Source organism: Temnothorax longispinosus, chromosome 6 (genome assembly GCF_030848805.1).
Source record: "Temnothorax longispinosus isolate EJ_2023e chromosome 6, Tlon_JGU_v1, whole genome shotgun sequence".
NCBI classification, from domain to species: domain Eukaryota; kingdom Metazoa; phylum Arthropoda; class Insecta; order Hymenoptera; family Formicidae; genus Temnothorax; species Temnothorax longispinosus.
Window position 1 is genome coordinate 18,348,792 of NC_092363.1, and position 22,205 is coordinate 18,370,996.

Consider the following 22,205-nt stretch of genomic DNA (forward strand, 5'->3'; position numbering starts at 1 on the left):
TGTTAGGGGAAAAAAGATTTAATTTCTAGCCCAGGCATATAATTTTAGGTAATAAAGACTGCATTGAAAAAGATTCAACCTTGTGCTTGTTCTTATAACAAAGCAATTTTGCGAAACTCGAAAAACATAATTACATCTCAAACGACTTGCGCAACTAATGAAATATGCGGCAATAAAGCAATATTTGCAGATAAAGAGATTTTAATAAAATTCCTTTTATAAACGACTGCGAGATATATCGTCCAATCAGGAAACCAATTATTCGGAAATAGCAAAGAGTGACGTAATTTCAAGAAATCGCTTTGCCTCTAACTTTGCTCCTAATTCCCTTCTATCTATTTTTAATAAATTTTGATATGCGAGAAAATTTTTATCTCGCGTATTTTTTACATCATGGAACTAAGTTAACAGGATTATGCACACTTGCGATTTCGGGCTCGTGGAAACGTTGAAACTTCAGAACGGTTTTGACTCAGGCAAAAGCAATTGAAACGTTTCCTGCGGATGTTTCGCTTCCTCGAACAATTCGTCTGGAGCTCCAAATACAGACCTCATGTTAAAAACATACCTCATGCTAAAAACTACACTGAATTTCGACATGTCGCTATTAATTATTCACCCTTGTTCGTTTTTTTCAAGTAAAAATAATTTACACATTTATATCCAACAGAATTAAAAGTGATAATTGAAAGTAATAATTCACCACATGAAAAATGTTCTGTAAAATTGTTAGAGATAACTGTGACAGGTTATAAAGAAATTAAACGTCTGCATATATCTGTGTATTTTTATATCGAAGTATTGAAATAGAGGAAGCTGCTAATTTAAACAATCGCTTAATCGTACAGACTTTTGAGCAATTTAAATATCGTGTGCATACTACAATAGACAATTTTTAGCTCCTATTACGTTCACTGATAGTGAATGCTGACGTATACATTTTGGAAAAATAAAAAAAACATTGGAAACTTTCCATTTGCTGACAATATTCAGATTGTCCAAAAGTAAAATTCAACGCAGAAGTCATTAAATCGCTTTGCCCAAGAACTCGAAGAAAAGTTAAACCAATTTTCATGATTCTAGATAATAAGATTAAATTAATTTTCTTAAGCTACTAGTTCTTCGAATCCATGTAAATCTAATATCCACGACTTTGAGATTAATTTTCTCAAGTTCTTCGGCAAGCGCGTCAAGTCAATCTCGCGGATTTCCCTGTCCCCCTATCAGGTTTCACAATCATTCGATTTCCGTTTCGTACTTGAACGACCTCAGCAGCGTGGCAAGTTATCTGCAACCGACGGTTCTTCGTTACGGTAGCACGTTGCGGCGGGTCAGTTATCGCGCGATTAAACGACAGCGGCGTTCGCGCACTGAGATCATCGTTTAAAAATACGTGCGTATACGCCAAGTCGCCGTGCGTGGCACGGAGGAGGAGATCCGGGCGGACGTGCAGAATCGGGCAAATCGCCCGTAAAATGATTCCTCGCGGATACCGTCACGTTGTCACGACGTGTATTTATTCCTACGGAGGGCCTTTCAACGTCGTTTTCGTCGCGAGAGCGTCGCGTCGATATTCAATGAGGCGCGAGGCTGCCGCGCGAGACGTGAGTCAATAAAAGAAAACCACATAAACGTGCCTTATCGCCGACGTTTCCGATTCATAGAATGTAACGGTAGATTGGGTCGACGGAAACGTCTGAATGGACTCACGAGTAGAAATACTACTATCTTACCTCTTGCTAAGAGCTCTTGCACGTGTACGCGCGCGAGCGAGCGAGCGAGCGCGGACGCGTCGTATAGGCCAACGATTCTTCATTACATTACGTTTTACGTTTTCCTTACGATGAATGAAACAGGAGGGTCCGAGCGCGGGGCACACGAGGGAATCGTAATAAATTATGAAAACCAGTTATAGCTTCCAACCGACCTTGCCCATGCATGTCTCTATGTGCTATCTATTGGCTATACGGTAAATAACGTCGACGGAGCTACGACAGCGATTCTTCGCGGCTAATCTTGTTAACGTCGCCTGGGCGCCTGGCTCGGCGACGAAGGAATTAATTTTGCAACGTAATTAATTAATTTCACGGACTACGTAAATAAGAGCGCGAGTTAATGGGAATTGCGGAACGATTGTTATCAGAAGATTAAATATCACATGAGCGTTGAATTTATTACGAAGGACGGGTGTTATGTTAAACAAATAAATGTCAAAATTAGACAGCCTTTTTCCACTGAATAGGAAGCACCCAAGTAGACGTATCGAATAACGTAATGAGGAATAATGTAACGAGGAAAAATTATAACCAAGATTGTTTTACCGAAAATTGCGATTAAATGAAAGACAAATGACGTTTGTGAAATTTAAAGTAATATTTGATCAGTTGCGAGAGTAAAATAAACAGCATAATATAATAAAAGCCTCATATGATCGTGGGAGTTCTGCGAAATTAAAAATTGGCAAACAGAAATCGTAGAAATTGCAAATAACATAAATGGCAGAAATGTGTATAGAAAAATGTGTAATGTATAGATTAAATATGAAAAACATTAAATATTATATACAAAGAAAACAAAACAAATTTACTCTTTATATTTCTCTCCCATTTTAAAATGAAACTACATTCAGTTTTTAAAACAGCTAAAAATGAAAACGTCAACAGCATTTGTTGTTTCGTCACTTTTGTTAATTTCCTCGCGGACAAGCGATTTTCAAGCCCACAAATGGCACAAATGTGAAAAACGTTTGCGAGTGAATCGAGCCGCGAACGCGCGAAATACGTGAATAAAGAACGCACGACAAGTGTGCAGCTTTTACTACTGTATTATGCAACACGACCACGCATCTGTATTATCTTTTAGTCACGTGTACTTTGTAATTGGTTACTTCCTGCGGTTATTATCTTATCGCGCGTGTCTCGGCGATATTATATCTCATATCTCGCTCTCTCGCGTCTCGTGCATCATATTTTTATATTTTATTGTGTCAGCATACCGCGTGCGTGTGGCTGCCCACGCAGTATCCCTCCGTAGTATCCTAAGAGCGTAGGACTGTGGAGAGAAAAATACGCGAAAACGCATGCACGCGCGTGCGGAGCGCGGAGCTTATACTCGTGATTGGGTAACACCCGCGAGCCCGGGACTTCCGACTTCATCGCGAAATAATGGCCATGCCTATTAAGTACGCGCACACCTGTTAAGGTCATCATGCAGACGGGTCTATCGCTTACGTCAACCCGCCGTACGCATTATCGTACCTGTCGTAATCGGCGCTTGTAACGTATACGTAACGCGCCACGCGCGCGCGGCTTCCCTTTCGTTTACGTACGTATACGTACGTACGTTCATCTCGCGATTGAGCCCGGAATTGACGCGCGATATTTATCATGACGTAAAACGACAACGTGGGATGCACTCTACATCCTATTTATAAATCTCCGCTACCTATTATACACCGCGAAAATCCTGATCTCGTTAGAGAGCCATACACGTGCCGCGATATTTTGATAGTATTCTAATTTGCTTAAATAAATAATCGATAACCGAGATTATTACAAAGTGCTTAAATAAGCCTGGACGCGACAGAAATGGCACGACAGTTTTATAGACCGCTAGCGAATTATATCTCGGAGTATCTATATTGTAGAGTGACGATTTGCCGACAAGCCAAGAGAGATTCCTTACTTGATGTTTAATTGCCCAAATAGAAACGTTTCATTCTGGACCTTGAATTGAGTCTAATCATTTGAGTAGAAAGGCTGATGTTAAATCGACGAAAAACCAGTTAATTTTCATTCTCTTAAGCTACCAATCCTGATATTAATTCTCTAAACTTGGAATTGAATCTTAATTATTGTAGAAGTATAAAATATCAATAATAATTACTTTTTAAGTTAAAAAAGATGTTTTATTATTGTAATTATGTCATCCGTCTATGCGAAAACTCGCTTATCTTTACTAATATACGTTTTCTTTTGTAAGTAACGCGTTACTGTTTAATTATAGGTTTAATGTCTACTGTCTATGTTTGTCGTTTTACGATGGTCATCAGGGGGAAAGTAGCAGCTTCGTGAAAACGAACGAGGCTATAAGATTTAACGCGAATGTTCGATTGCAACATCGCAAACATGTCAGTTTACGCGTGACTTCATTTTAAAGTCAATAGGCTACTTAGTCTCGATTCAGCATCAACGTCCATAAACGATTGATAATTAATGCTGTTATCGTTTGATAAACACTTTGCCACATTATAGAGAACACTTGAAAACGAGATAATATACGCGAGAATATAGTTGAAAGATTTTCTCCAAGAATCTTCATTTACGAGATAAAAAGTTCACTTCTAGGAAAATTGCCATTTAACACGTTTTTTTCTCATTAAAAAAGAAATGTTCGCGAAAACGAGAACCTCTGATCCGATTGCATCAGTTTCAATGTTGATTGTCCACTCCGAGCTAATTACGACTCGACAAAGCGCCGTTTTTAGACGTAATGTCGCTGTAAAAAACCAAACTTATAAATACCTGCTGACCTATTAGTAACCGCGAAATGTCATTTAAAACGGAAATGACATCACAAAGAGACCGATTCTAGCTGTCGTTCGTGTAAGTTACTTTCCGAGGGATAAATTTCAGTCGCGGGCAATCGTGTGTGCCTTTTGAAGTTGAAAATGACATTTTTACAAATGCGCGCGCGGATTACGGGGCTTCGCGGGAATCGCTGTTTGCACAAAATGCTTCGGTTTAACTGTTCGCAATTGCGTAACAGTGACAATCCTTCTACACATAGCGTACACCGCTCGCTTATACGCCCACGTGCGAAACGTCAGGATTTGCATCGTCACACACATACACACACGAACGGAATGGTATATTCCCAGGCTTGACACCGGATAGCAGGTGATAGCGAATGAGAGTACTTTATTTTTGGAAAGGTCACGATTGAGGTATGACGCCACTATATCGTGTCACAATACCGTATCGCTATAGCGGACGTATATGTCACGAGTGTACGGGGGCGTAGTTATCAAAAGAAAAACCTCGTTTCTTGTCGAGCCCCAAATTCCCCACGATAAGAATTATCTCCGCCGATAATATAAAATTATTTAGAGATTACAATTGCATATTAATTATGTTCATATCCATGGATAGAGAGAGAGAGATAAAGCAAGCTGCGTACGATTTTTACGATACTATCTTTTTACTTTGTTATCTTGACACTTAACGTCTTTTTGAACAACTTCTCTACGATGCCTCGTTATACTCGATTAAAAAAAAAAAAATCAATGCGTGAAAATGCGCTAAATATACTACCGTTGGAAGCACCGTTTTTCTGATACATTGCCGGGATTAATGCGCGTAGGCGTTTCCCGTGACGTGGCTGTAATATTTAATAAAATTCTTCAGTTCGTTTTAATGGAAAATATTAATGTAAAAACAATCCAGTCAGCAAAGCAGGATTTTGTCGTCCCACCAGCGACTCCTCCGCGTCCTTAGAACGCGCCGTCGACGTCGACGTCGCGGACGCGCATGGCACAAGTTAAATCCGGCGCAGCGAGGAATATATAAATTACATTGTGTAATCAAATAACATAATTTCCCCGGAATCATCTTTAGAGGCATTCGAGCGAGCGAGTCATGAATTTTGCATCGCTACTCTCCAATGAGATTCGTTACTAATTCATCGTGCAAGACCTTTCGCCGCGTACCAATAGAGGCGACCCGCCCACGTCCGATCTCTTCCGTTAATTTTTAATTGCGAGTTTCGCAACAGCTGGCGTAGGAAATATACGCCAACGACGTACAATAATCGTCTACGTTTGTCTCACAATTAGCCATGTTGCACTGTTATTTCCATCTAGGATTCTTCCCGCGCTGCTCCCACGCGTTTCATTGTGACGCATCAAAACGCGCTCTGAACATTATTATACGAGAAAACATTATTAGATGCACAAGCGTTTGTATACCTAGGTACTAGTTTGTACAACATTCACGTTTCCCGATATTTGACATTTCCACCGCGCTAGATTTATGTCTAGATATAAATTCTGTTTATAGTGCCTGATATAGCGGAATTTCAGTGCGTCGCGTCATGTCGTGTGTCATACAGCATCTCTGACAGATAGTTCTACGAGACTAAAATTGAAAAGTGAAATTCCGCACAAAGCGGAATTAATATTTATATGTTTTATGTCTCTTTTATATACGCGCCTTTTTAAAAAGAAAACTGCAAGGTTTTGATTACGTGGCATAAAAAAAAGAGGGAGAGCATAAATATGAAATATTCACTGTCTTTAATTAGACACCATTTTGTAAATTAGATCCGTTATGTTTAGTTTCAAATTACTGCAATGGTGTGACAGAAACAATTTATATAAATTTATAATTTATATCGAAAATCATCCTTTACTTTTTTCTCTTTAAGAAAAGTCGCACACATCGCATGTTTCTATCCCGTCGCCCCTTCCGTTCCTTCTTCATGCAGACTCGATGAGTCACCCTCGGCGAGCCGATCACGCCGGAAATCGATATCAAGCGAACCAACGGATTCGAGCTTTCTCGACTACAAGTGCAGTTTCCTTCTTCTGCTTTAATGTTAAAGCCTCCGCTAACTATCCGAGCGTTATTGAGCGTTAGGGTGAGAGGGGTGCGCGCGCGCGAGTGGAAGGACGGTCGGGTGCTCACCTTACCCGGCACCCACGCGGATCGAATCCACATCGTCGGCACGCGTCCGGATACCCGCGGAAGGTCACAGACGCCCGCGGCCCTTTCCCATTCCCCTCTGTTTACCCCCTTTCTCGTGTCCCGCATCGTTCTCGCTCTCTGTCCTATTTCCCACCCTCAACCTGTCCTTCACCCTCGCGAGGGAGAGAGAGAGAGAGCGCGCGCGCGCGCTTAAGCGCGATTAAAGCGGCGGCCGTGTGATCGAACGCGAAAATCTTCAACGACAGCCGTCCAAATGAATGGAATGCCGACCTACGCCTGGCACAGTCGTCTGATAGGCTGTCGTCCCCTCCTGCCATCAGGGTGAAAGAGAACAAACGAGCGAGCCGAGCCGAGCTGAGCCGAGCAGCGATGAACGGGCGAGGCCGAGGACGGGGACTTGGTGTAAACGGCAAGGGCCAAGGCCGTATCACTCGATGGCATATTTTGCCATCCTCCCGCGCGTATTTCGCTTCAAACCCTTTCGCAACTGCAATCGTAATATCTATAACGGTGTACGGAGCACCCGACAACGTAGGCGGATTTGGCAAAAATTCATTCAAGATTGAAATCAGTCTTTCCTTTGTCGATTTTTAATTGGACCTATCCACCCACGGAGATTCTGAAGATCATAATTTTCAACGTTTTGCTACGTATGCTATGAGTCAAGAGTCAAAGCTCGCATAAAATTGCCTAGAAATTAAAATTTTGTTACACACATTCGCGTTTCCAAGCTGTAATTAATTAGAATCCCTTTCTCTCGCAATCGATTATAATCATTCGTGTTCACACTGGGTAATTCTTAAAGATAAATAATTTCAGTTTTCGCACGTGTATCAAATTAAAACATCCTGTATATAACTGATGGAGAACAAAAGTTGAGAATAAAACTGGTTATTCATGTGAACTTTTTGCCCTATTGACAATTTGTGATGTTTGTCTCTATCAACAATAATAGATTCCTGGTAATATATTGCAATACAATGTAATACATTTCAATTAATAATTCAATACGGCGTTGCAGCTTCTATTAATAGATTGTTTATAAAGTCAAGCTTCCTAGTGTCATTCGATATTATGAACGTTACAATTATTAAATATTTTTTGTACTTTACTATTAAATCTTATTTATATATCTATACTTTTATAGTCTACACTTCTAAATCTTTTAACATATCTTTTTTTTACTCTTTTCTATAAATACACAGGCTAATACCATGTTCACTTAAGTTTCCAAGTGATAAAAGGATAATTATTTCTATTTTGAAAATTTCTTTCCAATCCCCGAACGAGAATCTTCCTCTCTTCTTTCCTAGGTTATTCTGAACTTCTATTCTTGTGCGCGCTAGTCGCTTTATATAATTTCTACAATCATTGTAAATGTAATTCTGGCTCCTTTGAGATCTACACCCGATATTGGAGCACGGGTTTATATTAGAAGCCTATTGTGCGCTTCCATGAAGTCGGGATTGATCCCGCGAGACGGAGAGGTCATTGTTTCTCGTCGTATATATGTATATCCGGGAAATCATTAGTGTACCTCGTCGTACTACGCGCGCTGCACGGATTTAGATTATACTACGGGCGAATTACACCATCGCGTAACACGCGACATCGTGACTTATCGATCGCGGACAGACGCCGCGACGATAATTATGTCCATTTACAAATAGACCCTGTATATCCGCGACGAGGTCGGGAATCATTGAACGCCGGATAATATCGGTGATCCGGATATATATATATACGTCGCGACAATGGCACGTTGCACGCGCGACAAGTCCAGACACGTTCGACAATGAGCGTGACGGAAGAGTTCATTATATAGACATGCATACACGCGGTATATATGCGGTAAATAGATAACGGGAGGAAAGTGGTGATATTGATTCGATCGCGAGAGAGACGGAAGGGTATAGAGTAGGATCGAGAAGGAACTAACCTAACTAACATGGGGTGACGGGATCGTCGATGTTCGGCCCTGTTGGCGGAGCAGCACGTGCACGCCAGTGTGCGTGCATGTCAGCGGTGTATATCCTCTCTCTTTCTCTCTCTCTCTGCTTCTCCCCTCCTTACGCGGGTTGTGATAATACGCGCCCACGCACGCGTGAGAGAGCGCGCGCGTGTAGAACGTGCGGTGGCCCATTCCGCCGCCATTCCCCTTCATCGCCGCGAAGCCATGCACTCCGAGCCGCTTCAACGGCGACTTCAGTCAGCACCGACCCCCGACCCAGCCTCTACCCACGCCTCGTTAATGGAAACATCTTTTGTCAATGAACTGACGTCAGCCCGCGCGGCGATTGGCCGGCCGCGCGGGCTCACGTGACCGCCGGCGAATCGCGTCGCGCGCGCCGGCCGCGTCTCACCCCTGCGCGCGACGTACCGAGCGCCGTCGCTCCATTCTTCGACGAACGGACGTTCGTAAGGTGTGGCCTGCGACGAGTGAGCGCGATAGGACAAAAGTCGAATCAGTGAAAACAATAGGAGAACCTGAGGAAACGAAAGAGAGAGAGAAAGGAGAAGACGAAACAAGTAGAGAGAGTGAGAGAGAGGAAGAGCGCGGGAAGAAGAAGGCAGGCAGGTAGAAGAGATTCGTGACATACTTCAGATCGTTGCGAAGGCTCCGGCGTCCCTTCGGCCGAGGAATTCCGGATCTCGGAGGCAATGCTGGAGGGACTCGGGTGAGAGAGCGGGAGGGAGGAGACGGTCGTCGACACGCCGGAGGTCGGAGTAGTAGCAGTTGGTGGCCGATCCGATCCGATCGGACGGATACGGAAACGCGGTACGGTGGTCGCGGGAGCGTGAGCGCGTACGCGGTCCAGCGTGTGCGCGGTGTGCGTGACGGCTGACGGCGGGCCTACGCTCTGAAGGTGGGGGCGAAAGCGCGGTGCGGCGGCGCGGCGGTTCGCGGTGCGCGCGCGAATGAACGCGCGACAAGGATGGAACGATCGGTGCCCGCGCGCGGCCCCGCGGGGCGGGCGACGGGGCGAGCTCGCGCGCGAGCGCCCGAGGGTCGGTGAGCGCGAGATAGAGTGAGGAGCAGTGAGGAGCAGTGAGGAGCGAGCGCGGCGGTCGCGTACGGACGGACATGCACATGCATCTGCCGCCGCACGGGACGCGTAAACGTTTTGCAGCAGCCGTGCCGTTAATTGGTCGCGTCGTCTTGATTCACGAGGAGATCGATAACCGGGACGAGCTGGCGGCGGTAACGGTGGCAGCGACGACGACGGCGGCGGCTACAGTGGCGGCTGCGGCAGCGACGGCGACGGCGACGGTGACGGTGGTGGTGGTGCTGGTGCTGGTGGTGGTGCTGGTGATAGTGGTGGTGGCGGCGGCAGCGACGGCAGAGAAGCGAGAGGAGAAGGCGGAGTAACATACGCAGCGCGGCGTAGTATCGCAGGAAATGATGGCAACGCGTGAGAACCTGAGAACCCGTCGGTCGTTCGTGCCGTCGACGGGCGAACGTCGCGCGCGATCGTTCTCCGGATGAGGCGTCCGGGGAACGCGTATATCCGCCACTCAACTCCAAGTGCCATTTTCGTATCCAGTTATATCATATCCAGTTAAATATTAATCGCGGGAGACGCGCCTAGGGAGACGCGCGTGTGTGTGCCTGTGCACGCACCTCGCCACGGACAACATTCTCGGTTCGTTCACTCGCTTCTGTTGGAGAACGTGCGACAGGGCTGACGACTCACTCGGGTCCGAACGGGCGGCGGACGATATAATTCTGACACGCGGGCGTGTTGCACCGTGGACGTGGACTCGGTGGTATCGTGCTAGTTAGTTACCCCGTTACCCCGGAGGCTTCTCAAGTGACAACGAGCGAGAATCGTCTTGACGGAGTAACGACGCGACGCTCCGACCTCCGACACAGTTTTGCCGTTTATCGTCGATCGTTCGTCGAAGGCGCCGCGTCCAGCGATGACGGCACTTCGATGGTGCAGAGGCTCAAGAATATCTCTCTATTTATGGGAGAAACATAAACAGTGACCTGAACGCAACGTTTAGATTCGGAAGCTGTTTTGATTACGAGTGGACAGATTACAAGTGGCGTTTGTCCCGGAGAGGACGCAAAGGACCACGAAACATAACGGTGCGCGCGAGGGTACAAAAGAGACTCGAGATGCCTGATAGCGCAATGGAAGAGGACCTTCTCGGTCCGGAATGGTTGTTCGGTGAATTGAGATCGCAGGATGGTCCCAACAAGCTTCTTATTCTGGACTGTAGGGCACACTCCGACTTTTCCGATGCCCACATAAGAGGCTCGGTACCTTTGACCATACCCAGTATCATGCTGCGAAGATTGGCTGCTGGTAAAGTGGACCTCTTGTCCACGATACGGTGCTTAGATCTGAGAAACAGAGTGGAGATGTTTCTGTGCGGGGACGAGAACAGAAGGGGGACGTTTGTACTAATCGGCGACTCGACGGATGCAGGTCATCAGGGTGAAACCTTACAAGTTTTGAGCCGGAGACTTAAGAGCAGCGGTGGAAACGTTGCCGCTTTAATCGGTAAGGGAGATCAATTTTTACCCCATGACGTAATCCCATTATAATTCGATTCCCATTAGGATTGCAGATATAATTTGACATTTTAAACGTTTGACATTTTAAACGCTATTTTAATCAGACGTAAAGTGTTTGTATTTGGAGTGCTGGAATACCTTCGTTTGTTTTGTTCCCGAATGATAAATTGAATGTAAATGTGAATTTGAGACCTGCAAACAAACCAATATCAATATTCCAATTATTGCTAAATTATTATGTTTATGAGACAATATTTTAGAAACCAATTTGTGTAATTAATGGCGTGATTTTAATAGATGTTTCTAAATTTAACTATTAAACAGGACAGGATAATTGCTAATTATAACTCTGCACATTCACATGATTTTGTTGTCACATATATGTATGTGCGCAGGCAGCAATGGTACCTGTGGTATAGAAAGGCTTTCAGAAGTAACAGTCAAAGCATAGAGACTGGTTGTGAATGAAATATTGATTTATGTGGGAGGCATTCCAGTAGAGCCAGACACTTAATTCTATAGCCAGCCTTTATCAGGCTTTAGATAAAACTATTCAGTCATTCAACGTTTTGTTTTGACATGAGAAATTTACTGATTGCAAATGTATTAATACATGTACATTGTACGCAAAATAGAAATATTGCTTTCTTATTTAATAATTTTGTTTCATAATCTTGTTAATAAGTATTTGAAGAAAATGCAAATGTTGAAGAGTTATGAACGTGTTTGTGTGATTATTAAAATTTTCTGAATGTTATTATATGCAAAATTTAATTTCCAAGTCAATTAATTACTGAAGAGTTTATTGAAAATTTTAGCAAGTTATTGAATTGAAATTTGAAAATATTGATACTTTTTTTTATCGTGTGGAATAAAATTATCATATACATATCTTAAATTTTACAAATATACGTGTTAGAAAGTTTTTGACCCACTTAAATAGATTTTGATCTCAAATAATTATTATTACCTTATTATATTTATTTATAGGTGGTTTTGAAGCATTTAAAGATAAATATCCAGAGTGGTGCGAAGGTAGTCAAGCCACTAATGAATGTGACCCAGGTCAGGACAATAACGATGGTGAATTAATGGGCCTTAGATCCCTTCGAATATCTGCTCCACCAACCAGATCTTATTCAGATTCTGACAGTGACAGCACGTGTGATTCAATTGGTGAGCAGATATTTAGTGTATATATTCTTACTGTAGTTGAATAGAATCATGGTAACGATAATTTGTATTAATAAAAAACAATATAATACATAAATAATATAATACTATAATGTAAAAATAGAATATGATGATAGAGAAAACTGTAATACAATAATAATAATAATAATGAATTCGTGTTTCCGTATTCCACAGGTCCCGAGGAAGATAAAGATTTTCCGGTGGAAATTTTACCTCATTTGTATCTCGGTAACGCGGCCAATAGTGAGGATCGCGAGTCTTTAGCGCGGCACAGGATACAGTACATACTCAATGTGACACCGGATTTGCCAAACGTATTTGAAAGTGGCGGCTCAATAAAGTACATGCAGATACCGATAAGCGATCACTGGAGTCAGAACTTGGCTAGTTTCTTCCCGCAGGCGATTCAATTTATAGGTGAGTGACAGCATGCCGATATGTGAAGCATTTTTATTGAAAAAACTATGTAAATTCGAGTAAGAATTATTTTTAAAATAAATTGCTTTTTGTAAGCATTTTTGTAGGTAGTGTATTTGTTTAACTCGTTACATGAAACGTAAAAAAAGCAAGCGTTTCTCGCGAAAAAGAAAATTCTCAGCTTATTGATTGATATTTTATATTCTTAATCAATGAATATTTCGTTATCCACATGCGTGCTTCACTATAAAAATTATGCTAATAACAGTGATATATAATATCTAGAATTCAAGTAAATTCGTGTGTTATATATCAGCAAAGAAAGATTTTCTTGATACAACATTTTTCACGTCCCATATTATTTTAACATACGTACATGAGAATGCGCGAATAATGTGAACTTTATTTACCGCATCGGAGCTTTTTCCGCGTCAAAATCTTGTTCTGACCGCTTCTTAAACAGGATTTCCTGTTTAAGAAGGTCCCCGCGCAACTTCTGAAAGGGGCATTCTTATAAATAGGTTCGCCTAAATAGAAACTTTCCCACGTGGCGGGCAAGCCGCACTAGACAATTAAACAACGGATGTCCGGTTAGGCCGAGAGCTATACTTAAGCCTGAATGGCGAGGTTTGGCACTGCTATTGAGCCGGTCTGGCACTTTTGACTGTCCCGACGCATTGCAATGTTGGCAATCCGACTTTCCTTTGTTAGCGCCATTTAAACGAATTCGTCATGATACGCATTGTTTTCTTTAGCATTTCCATCATAATTTTCTAAGTAATGAGCATTGAATATATCGAAGAATAGTAGCTGACGTAATCACTAATTAGCATCTCCCATTCATATAATCTTCATTGTACAGGGTGTCCCAGACCTGCCCTACCCAGGTCTGTTAATGGCAGATACCTGAGATCATTTTGAGACGAAAATCCTAATACCAAAATGCCGAGGCTATAATAGTTTTTAAATGAGAAGTGTTTAAAGAAGTTTTCTCATTTAAAAACTATTATTATAGCCTCGGCATTTTGGTATTAGGATTTTCGTTCACGACCTGCCGTGCCACTTGTCATCAGGTATGGCAGGTACCGGAGATCATTTTGAGACGAAAATTCTATTAGGATCTCAGGTATCTGCTATTAACGGGTGGCAGGTCTAGGACACTCTGCATAATAGCTCTCAAATAATGATGTTGCATCTCAATGTTTCAACAAAATTAATATTAAAATATCGCATTTTTTTCAATCTTCCTATATCAATTGATTCAAGAAATCCGCGTTACGTACTTTGGAAAGGCATTATAAAATAAGCTTATATTTTGCTTATTGCGTGAAATATGGCAAATAAATGTTAAATATCAGTGTAATAATTGATCGAGTTAACTGTAGGATTAAAATCGCGATGTGTCACGTATTTTTCAGAGGAGGCACGGAACTCAGATAAGGGAGTGCTGGTACATTGTTTGGCCGGAGTTTCTCGATCTGTCACGATCACCGTGGCTTATCTCATGCACAAGTGCAGCCTCAGCCTGAACGATGCTTTCAACCTAGTACGTAGTAGAAAGTCCAATGTTTCACCGAATTTTCACTTTATGGAGCAGTTGCACAGCTTCGAGCAGGAGTTGAGGGACCGAGGGGGAGAAAACAAAAGTAACGACCAGAGGTGCATTGGAGCATGTCGACCCAATGGGCCCTGCAATTGTCCAGCGCCCAGCTTCCTGAGTCCCATTGATCTGGGACTCAGTCCCGACTCGGGAATCGAGTTTGACAGGTGGGCGGCAAGCACACCGGCCGAATGAAACGAACTTGGGGGTACCCAATACAAATTTTAGGTCTCTCCGTCGTACGCATTATCAGGGAAATCCTGATCGAAGGTTATGATAATGCGCTTTATCATTTTTGATATGCGAGACGAGCACTGAAGTCCGCCCCCTCCGCGGTATATTTCCAGATGAAATGGAATATACAGACGCGTTTGGGGAGTGCCGAGATGTAGATTTTAGAGGCATCCGAAGTTAGTTACCGCGCCGACACTTCCCTTTCGTAATTTCTCGTTTCTTTCGAGCCTCTCATTCCTGGTGTAGCTACGTACAGCTACGTTTATTAAAGATATATAAATTATTTAAATTCTGATTAAATTGAGTTTTAAAAGGATTAGTTTCCAAGGATACGCGTGCGTATCGCAACACTTGTTTAATACTCAACGTATAGAAGAAAATATACGAATACCTTTGCCAAAATTTAGAGACAATTTAGGAATGAGGGGATTAATACTTGAGAAAGAAATATATATATCAATTAGAAAAGAAATTATCTCTTCGTTAGACGATTAGCTTTTCAGCATACGCGTTCAGTAATAATATGCTTCGATATATTCCTGCAGCGACGATGCCTGTTTATCTTGAAATTTTCGTTTACGAAAATTTGGGCACGTTATGTTACGCCGTCGAATCACGCTAATATAATGCAGTCGTGTTGTGACTTAGGGAAAGAGTAAACGATATGGCTGTTAATGCCCTTCTGTAAAAAAAAGAAGAAGCAACGTTTATAATGCTCTTTTCTGAATTGTTGTGGCAGCAAAGGACATTGAAAGTATTTTGTAAACAAGATCCCGTAATTTCTCATCGCGCAACAGTCGCGCAATTGTAATTGTACATTCTGATGTTATGCTTCCAAGTTTTGAGAAACCTTTAGCGTGTATGATTGTAAACGGTATGCGAGATATATCGGATTCAAGCACTGTGTATTTGCGAGGTAATAATGCATACCGCCATACCTCAAGAGAGCTCTAGAACATATATATATATATATACATATATATATTTTAATACTTCTTTCCCCAAATCCTTCAATTAATGAGGCTGTGTTTATTTTACTGCAAGCGATATTTCATGCGCGAAGTAATCTCTAAACGACGAGTTCCCACCAGGCAATTAAAAGTAGTCGAAGATAAACATCACCGCTTAGTATGCTAAATTTTGTGGTACAAAATTAAGGGAGGTTCTATACACACAGGGGCGAATTTAAAGTTTCGCGAAATCGATAAAAAAAAAAACGATAATTTAGTCGTGATATTCGCGTAAGCTACTAAGAAAGCGCAGATATTTTCTTTCGGAAACTAGCATTTTTAAAGTCTGGCTCAAGTAAAGGCCGAAGTTCCGTTCAACTGATTCTTAAATCCGCCACTGAGCTTCTACTCAACTATAGTCAACTATAGTTTATGTAAAAAGTAAAACTCGACATTTGTAACGAGTAATTTTCGATGTAGTTTTTCAACACACTATAAAGTAACTTACATCGGGTAATTGCCTCAATGCATTCTGACCTTCGAAATGCGCGAAAGGTATATGCACGTCGCCTCAGGTACATATGCCAGTAACTTAAGTTTAAGAGAGGACACATCTTAGGAATCAGTGCATTTCTGTAGGGCATTCCGAATCTCTCTCTCCTGCTCATAAGAAAAACTAGGCTTGTCACTGGTTTTAACGGAGTTAAAGGAACTTGCGTCCAAGTTACTCAGATATGGTGCATGAAGGCGTTACTTTAAAATCTTGTTCTTTATCAATTCGGAAGGCATGGTTTTGAAATTACTGAAATTAGTATGCTATTATTAATAGTAGGTATATTTAGCCTACTAAAAATGTTTGTAGAAAGGTGCTCTGATTTTTTTTAAAGATCTTATTTTATAAAAATCTCAACATCTCTTGTTTCGTTACATCACAGCCCTTGATGGGCCAAAGCTTTCAATATGGAGTCCTATGCGGACTCTGATTTCCTCATTGGTTTCGTCACAGTTGATTTCTTGATATATTTATATGTAATGTTTAAATGTTTAAATTAAAGTTTTTTATTAATTTCGTTTTAACAATTGTTTTTTTACCTGAGATAAATGTTACTATAATATTAAAGTAACGCTTTCAAATATCGGAAATTGATCTTATTGTCAAGCAGACTCCGTCGTCACTGTTACATACAGAAATCTGAAAGATAATGGTTCCTGCACGTTACATTTTTGCATCAGAGCAACTTCGGATTTTTTACATAGATACTTTTCTACACGAGGACGTTGGGCCTGTGCATTCGTATGAAAACGCATCTAGTTATACATTGCTAGTAATAACTCGTGCGCTAAATTGGATTCTGAATTGTATGAATCAGCACTGTTTCTATTATCTTACAGATCTCAGATATATATTGAAAGTTATTTTTATAAAAGAAAAGAAATGCATTCACATTCCCGAGCCAAAATGGCCTGACACTGTAACTATCTTTCATCTACTACTATATGTATCGTTCATTGAGCATAATTGAAGTTAATATGAGTGTATACAAATGAATGTTATTTTTGGTGTAATAATTAACTGCAACAGTTGCGGTAATTAATAACTCGTGGCTATTGCGGGAGTAAATTGATATATAACTATCGAAATATATATATGTATATACATATATATATATATATTTGACGTTAATGTAATAACAATATTCTACTATTACACTGTTGTCTGTTGTATGTTTACTGGGTGCGTGTGCCCGAGAAATTTAATCAAATATATGTGTATATTATATAAATTATTATTTTATATTCATCGTTGTATATATATTTTAACTAATTTTCATTAGAAATACAACTTATCTTACTTAAACTGTAAGTAATCGATTGTCACTTAAGCAGGTCATTTACATTCCATGCAGGTAACTTTGTCTCTTACTTTCCAAATTTGTTCGACGATATGAAACGAAATAGATATGCGTTGTACACATTTCTCTACGTTGAGATATTATATCTGCCATGGTAATAGTAATAATTAATTCAATTTCTATTATCTGAATGTGTAACAGTCGTTTTAATTTTTTCCTATATTGCAAACACGTTAATTCATTCATTTTTGTACTTCTGATGTAAAATCGATAATAAAATTTGGAGAAATAATTCCTTCGAATTTTGTGTTATCGATATATATTATAAAAATATGTATTATGTATCTCTTGACAACATGTTCGTTTACTAAGAAATATTTATGTATGCTTTACGACAAAAGAAATTAAAAAAGTACGTAAAAGCACTAAAGCACATATCATTTTATCTTAGTCCCGAAACAGTCAATATGTATGTCGAATAACTTTATCTTGATCAGTTGTAATGAATAATTGAGCATAAATAAATTGTTAAGATATTAATTTAAAACTTTAATTGTATGAATTTAACCAATAAATTGCGTATATATTGGATAAATAGAAACTATATTTACAGGTACTGCTTATTAATCTTACAAAAAAATAGTGTAATTAAAAAAAAAAAAACATAATATCTATATAAAATTATATAGATACATCTTTATATATTTCGCAAATGTAGAATAGTGTAACCGTTGTAATAAGATATTTATTTTTATTATATAAATCTATATTTTTTTGGATGTTCTATATGGAGGGGCGTAGTATATGTAAATGATGAATGTTAATTGTAAAAATGTATTTATTTCTTACGATTGAGCAACCGAGCTGCAAAACATAGATACACGTGCAAAGTTATTTTTTTTCATAATTTTACAAGCAGCGTATCCCACTGCTTAGAGAATTAAATCGATAATCTGTTTGGAACAGTTTACCAGTTTGTTTGACGTATTGAGATCGCTTTCTGATAGAGTTCTAAGAACACTCAAAGCAGTCTCGGATTGTCGCACAGCGTTAATTAATTCATTACGATCATTGGGATCTAGTGTAGCAGCTAATAACGTTCCTAGTCCAACTAAAGCTCTGAATATTGCCTCGGGGTCACGCAAATTAGGCAATATAGTAAATAATACATTTAGAGCTCTCGTTCTACCAGGTGCGTCATTATATTTACTTAGCGCTACGATCAGATTTAATACGTAAGTCGATATTGCAACCTGTAATATAATATCGCAATTTGTAAGCTCATCCTTTTGCAAATCTTATACCGTTTCCGGTTTTTCATGCAGGAAAATATTACTTCATACTAAAGTATAAAAGTATATAATATTTAGAGAGTTGCATTTATAACGATTATTTTATCAATTATTCATGCGAGTAGGCCCTCGTAAAAAAATCTCTCTTTCATTTTTAATTATTATTTTAATAATTGGTGTGGCATACCTGATTGTGTCTATCTCCAAAGGACTGTAGGTCCAGCAGAGACTTGAGTATCTCATCCTTATAATCCAAACCGAGTTTTTCTCCCTTTTCATGCTGGAACATATTGGCTATCAGACGAAAGGTGAGCATTTGATTGCAGCGAGATGCATCGGATTTTATGTGCCTTCGTATGACTGGTAGCAATTCCTCCGTACATAGTTGATCGTTTACTTCTTTGTGAAGTATGGCGAGTCTCGCTATATCGAGAACTGGGAACACCGTGTCGTTCGGCCAATCTACAAGACTCTTCAGTGCGCCGATAGCGCTGGTCCTAACTTCCTCGGACACTTGATTACAATTTCTCATAAGTTCATTTATTGCATCCTCCTTCTCCTTTGGTATTTTATATACATTTTCTTGTTTAGTATCCAATTTAGAATTTAACTCGTGTAACTTTCCTGCAATTAATTTTATAAAAGCGTTACTGACAAAGAATAATGCAAAATTATGTTGCATTTCCATTGTATCTAATCATCTTAAATAAGTCTCAATTACCCAAAATAGCAGTTAAATTTGCCTGTTCAAATTTTAAATACCTCGAGTGAGGTATATAAGAGGGAGATGCAGGTATATTGGAAGAACTAAATGTTGATGATTGTGCACTAACATCGGGTGTACTAGACGATGTTCCTGATCCGGGAACGTATCGGTTTTCTCCTGTAAAAGGATCTACGTATTGCGATCCAGCATTTAAAATGGGGGCTGGCTCAGAATTCTTTACTATGAAATTTGCAACCTGAAATATACAAATTTCATTCTTTCAGATTTGCTATTTTATAAATGATTTTTTAATAGCAGTAAATAAGATCACATTTATAATTAGACATTATATGGAAAATTAAATACTTTTCAAAAATTTGTACCTGATCTAAAAATAATTGACTGAGATTATTGTCATGAAGAAACTGTTGTGCAACATGCCAGGGATCTTGGCCCTTATTATAAGGAAGTTTCAAAGGTGGCACACCGTCTTGTATGTCGACTGAAAAGACGTAATCGTATTCTATGCCATTGTAAAGTTGTTTTCCGGAGGTGGCCGCGGTACCGCCGGACGCACCCATCACGTCACCAATTTTTATCCATCGTTGTTCGCTTTGCGACCAACTGTATGCCCTAACTGCATCTCCTTCGTTTACTATTTTTGTTTGGCCATCTCTTTGGCCAGGCTGTAGGAGAACTCTTGCATCTGGCAAACTGTACATAAAAATTTATTACAACTGATTACAAGTAAAAATAAAAAAAAATATAACGTATGAATAAAAGGTTATTTTATTCAAAATAAAGGGTACTTACTCCTTTACGTTGATGTCTCCGATTACCTGCTGTGCATTCAGAGTTGTATTCGCTACTTCTTTCTCAAATGCCTCCAACGTTTCCGCATTTGCGTATCGTTCGGAATCACATGAGAATATCCTAACGGCCCCGTCAGAACTTCCGGCAACTATATCGCCATTCGAGAACAAAGCAATGCTCCATATCGATTGCGTCGGTAGAACGATGGTTTGCTGCAGTTCCGCATTAAACCATATTCTAATAGTCCTGTCTTCTCCAGACGAATAGACATATGTACCATTCGGGATAGCTGCTATACTATAAATGTAATTCTCATGACCACAATAAGAGCCTAAACAGGTCCCAAGCTTGGCGTTCCAGTGCCTTATAGTGGCGTCGTTTGCGCAAGTCAGAAACTCGTCCTCTTTAATATCAACTATATCCCGAACGCAGTCGGTATGTCCCGTTAATTTGTGTTGCACCGAACCATCCCTCGACCATACTATTACCAATTTGTCCGCCGAGCCACTTATTATATTGCCGTTCGATAAATCTGCTACGCACCATACCGCGGCAGTGTGACCCGCAAGGTTTAGCTGCGGTTTACTCAAGTCTCTCACGTCCCATAACTTGGCAGTGAGGTCCCAGGAACCCGAAAGAAACGTACCCTCCTTCTTGCCGGTCTTCAAACTACATACATTATTCTGGTGCGCCGTTAATGTATGCGCAGGCACCGTTTCATCCGCCACATAGACACATATAGTGTTGTCATTGCTGCCTGTGATGATGTAACCCTTGGGATCTCTCTCCGACGGATTTATAACGCACACCGAATTGACAAAGTTAGTATGGCCCGTTAACGTCGCTGTTTGCTCGTACCCGTTGCCTCTCCTGCAAAAATTCTAAGCGTCAGTGAGATGTTTTAAACACGGTGTATCACTATACGGTATAATCCCCAACAATTCAACGCAATTAAAGGTAACTCTTAACGTCAACATTCAGTTTAAAATCTTGTCCATGTACGTCTAACCTCGCGTACACAGAGGAACGTGTTTCTTTCTCTTTTAACGGCTGAAAGGGATCGAAAATCGGGAAAAGATCGAGAGGTTAGGAGTTTCCGTGGGAGGATCTACGTATGCACTCTACCAACCCGGTCGGTTTCCATACACGCGCCGTCTTGTCCCGGGAGACGGACACGACGGTGCCGTCGAGGAAGGTCGTCACCGCTCTCACGTCAGCGCTGTGGCCGAGCAGCACGTTGCTCAGCTTGTACGGCGGCTTGCTCATGCTGGCGCGCGATCCGTGTACGTTTCTCCGGTCGATTTCCGTTAATTTCGCGAGACTTGGCGAGGCTCGCGCGACACACACGACCTGCGACCACGACGTCCACGACCCACTCCTCTCGCCGCGCGCTCCTTTGTTCCACAATCCGCGATCAGCCGCGACACGATGACAGACGCACAATCGGAGTCGCGCATGCGCGCGGCCTCGTACACCGCGGTCCGCGCAACCGGTGCGGCACGGCTCGCGCAGCCGCCATCTTGATGTCGTTCGAAAGCGCTCCTCCGTGCTCGTCGGATCGTCCGCGTTTCTCTCCGTGCTTTCGCACCAAGAAATTGCGTCGCGCTTGTAAAAGAGGTACATCCCGAGCGTCGGAGAAGGGTATCCACGTACGGGATCGGTAATATTGAACATAATATGAACTAGAAGATATTATTATGTCGATTATGCGATCAAGACGAGAATTGCTTTTCAGATTGATCCTCGTCACAGTGATCGACGCGAGGGTGCCGCCAAAGTCGTTCCGCGTCTGTCGATGACAAAAAGTTTCAACGCGCACGAAGCGAATGCCGGAGACGTTGAGTTCAATGCTGGACAGTGGGACAATGAGTGATTAATGGCAAAAGCTGTTTCTCGAAAATAGTTTTTAGATTTTAC

At 41.1% G+C, this 22,205-nt stretch overlaps 3 protein-coding genes across 3 annotated transcripts in view; 1 reads left to right on the forward strand and 2 right to left on the reverse strand.

Annotated features, from left to right (window-relative positions):
- The window catches only part of LOC139814395 (ATP-binding cassette sub-family G member 5), a 39,437-nt gene extending 30,556 nt beyond the window's left edge, over positions 1-8,881 (reverse strand). The window contains exon 1 of the mRNA XM_071780620.1: positions 8,644-8,881. The gene's annotated coding sequence lies outside the window, so the exon portion shown is untranslated. The remainder of the gene's footprint in view (positions 1-8,643) is intronic.
- A 225-nt stretch (positions 8,882-9,106) lies between these two features.
- On the forward strand, positions 9,107-17,716 carry Mkp3 (Mitogen-activated protein kinase phosphatase 3). Its single transcript, XM_071780623.1, has 4 exons — positions 9,107-11,215; positions 12,220-12,405; positions 12,598-12,840; positions 14,259-17,716. The coding sequence occupies exons 1-4, from the start codon at positions 10,828-10,830 to the stop codon at positions 14,633-14,635; spliced, it is 1,194 nt and encodes a 397-aa protein (XP_071636724.1). The 5' UTR covers positions 9,107-10,827; the 3' UTR covers positions 14,636-17,716.
- A 581-nt stretch (positions 17,717-18,297) lies between these two features.
- Plap (phospholipase A2 activator protein) lies at positions 18,298-21,717 on the reverse strand. Its single transcript, XM_071780609.1, has 6 exons — positions 21,418-21,717; positions 20,289-21,158; positions 19,859-20,189; positions 19,491-19,731; positions 18,957-19,393; positions 18,298-18,730 (listed from the first exon to the last, which is right to left on the reverse strand). The coding sequence occupies exons 1-6, from the start codon at positions 21,552-21,554 to the stop codon at positions 18,410-18,412; spliced, it is 2,337 nt and encodes a 778-aa protein (XP_071636710.1). The 5' UTR covers positions 21,555-21,717; the 3' UTR covers positions 18,298-18,409.
- Between the last annotated feature and the right edge of the window lie 488 nt (positions 21,718-22,205).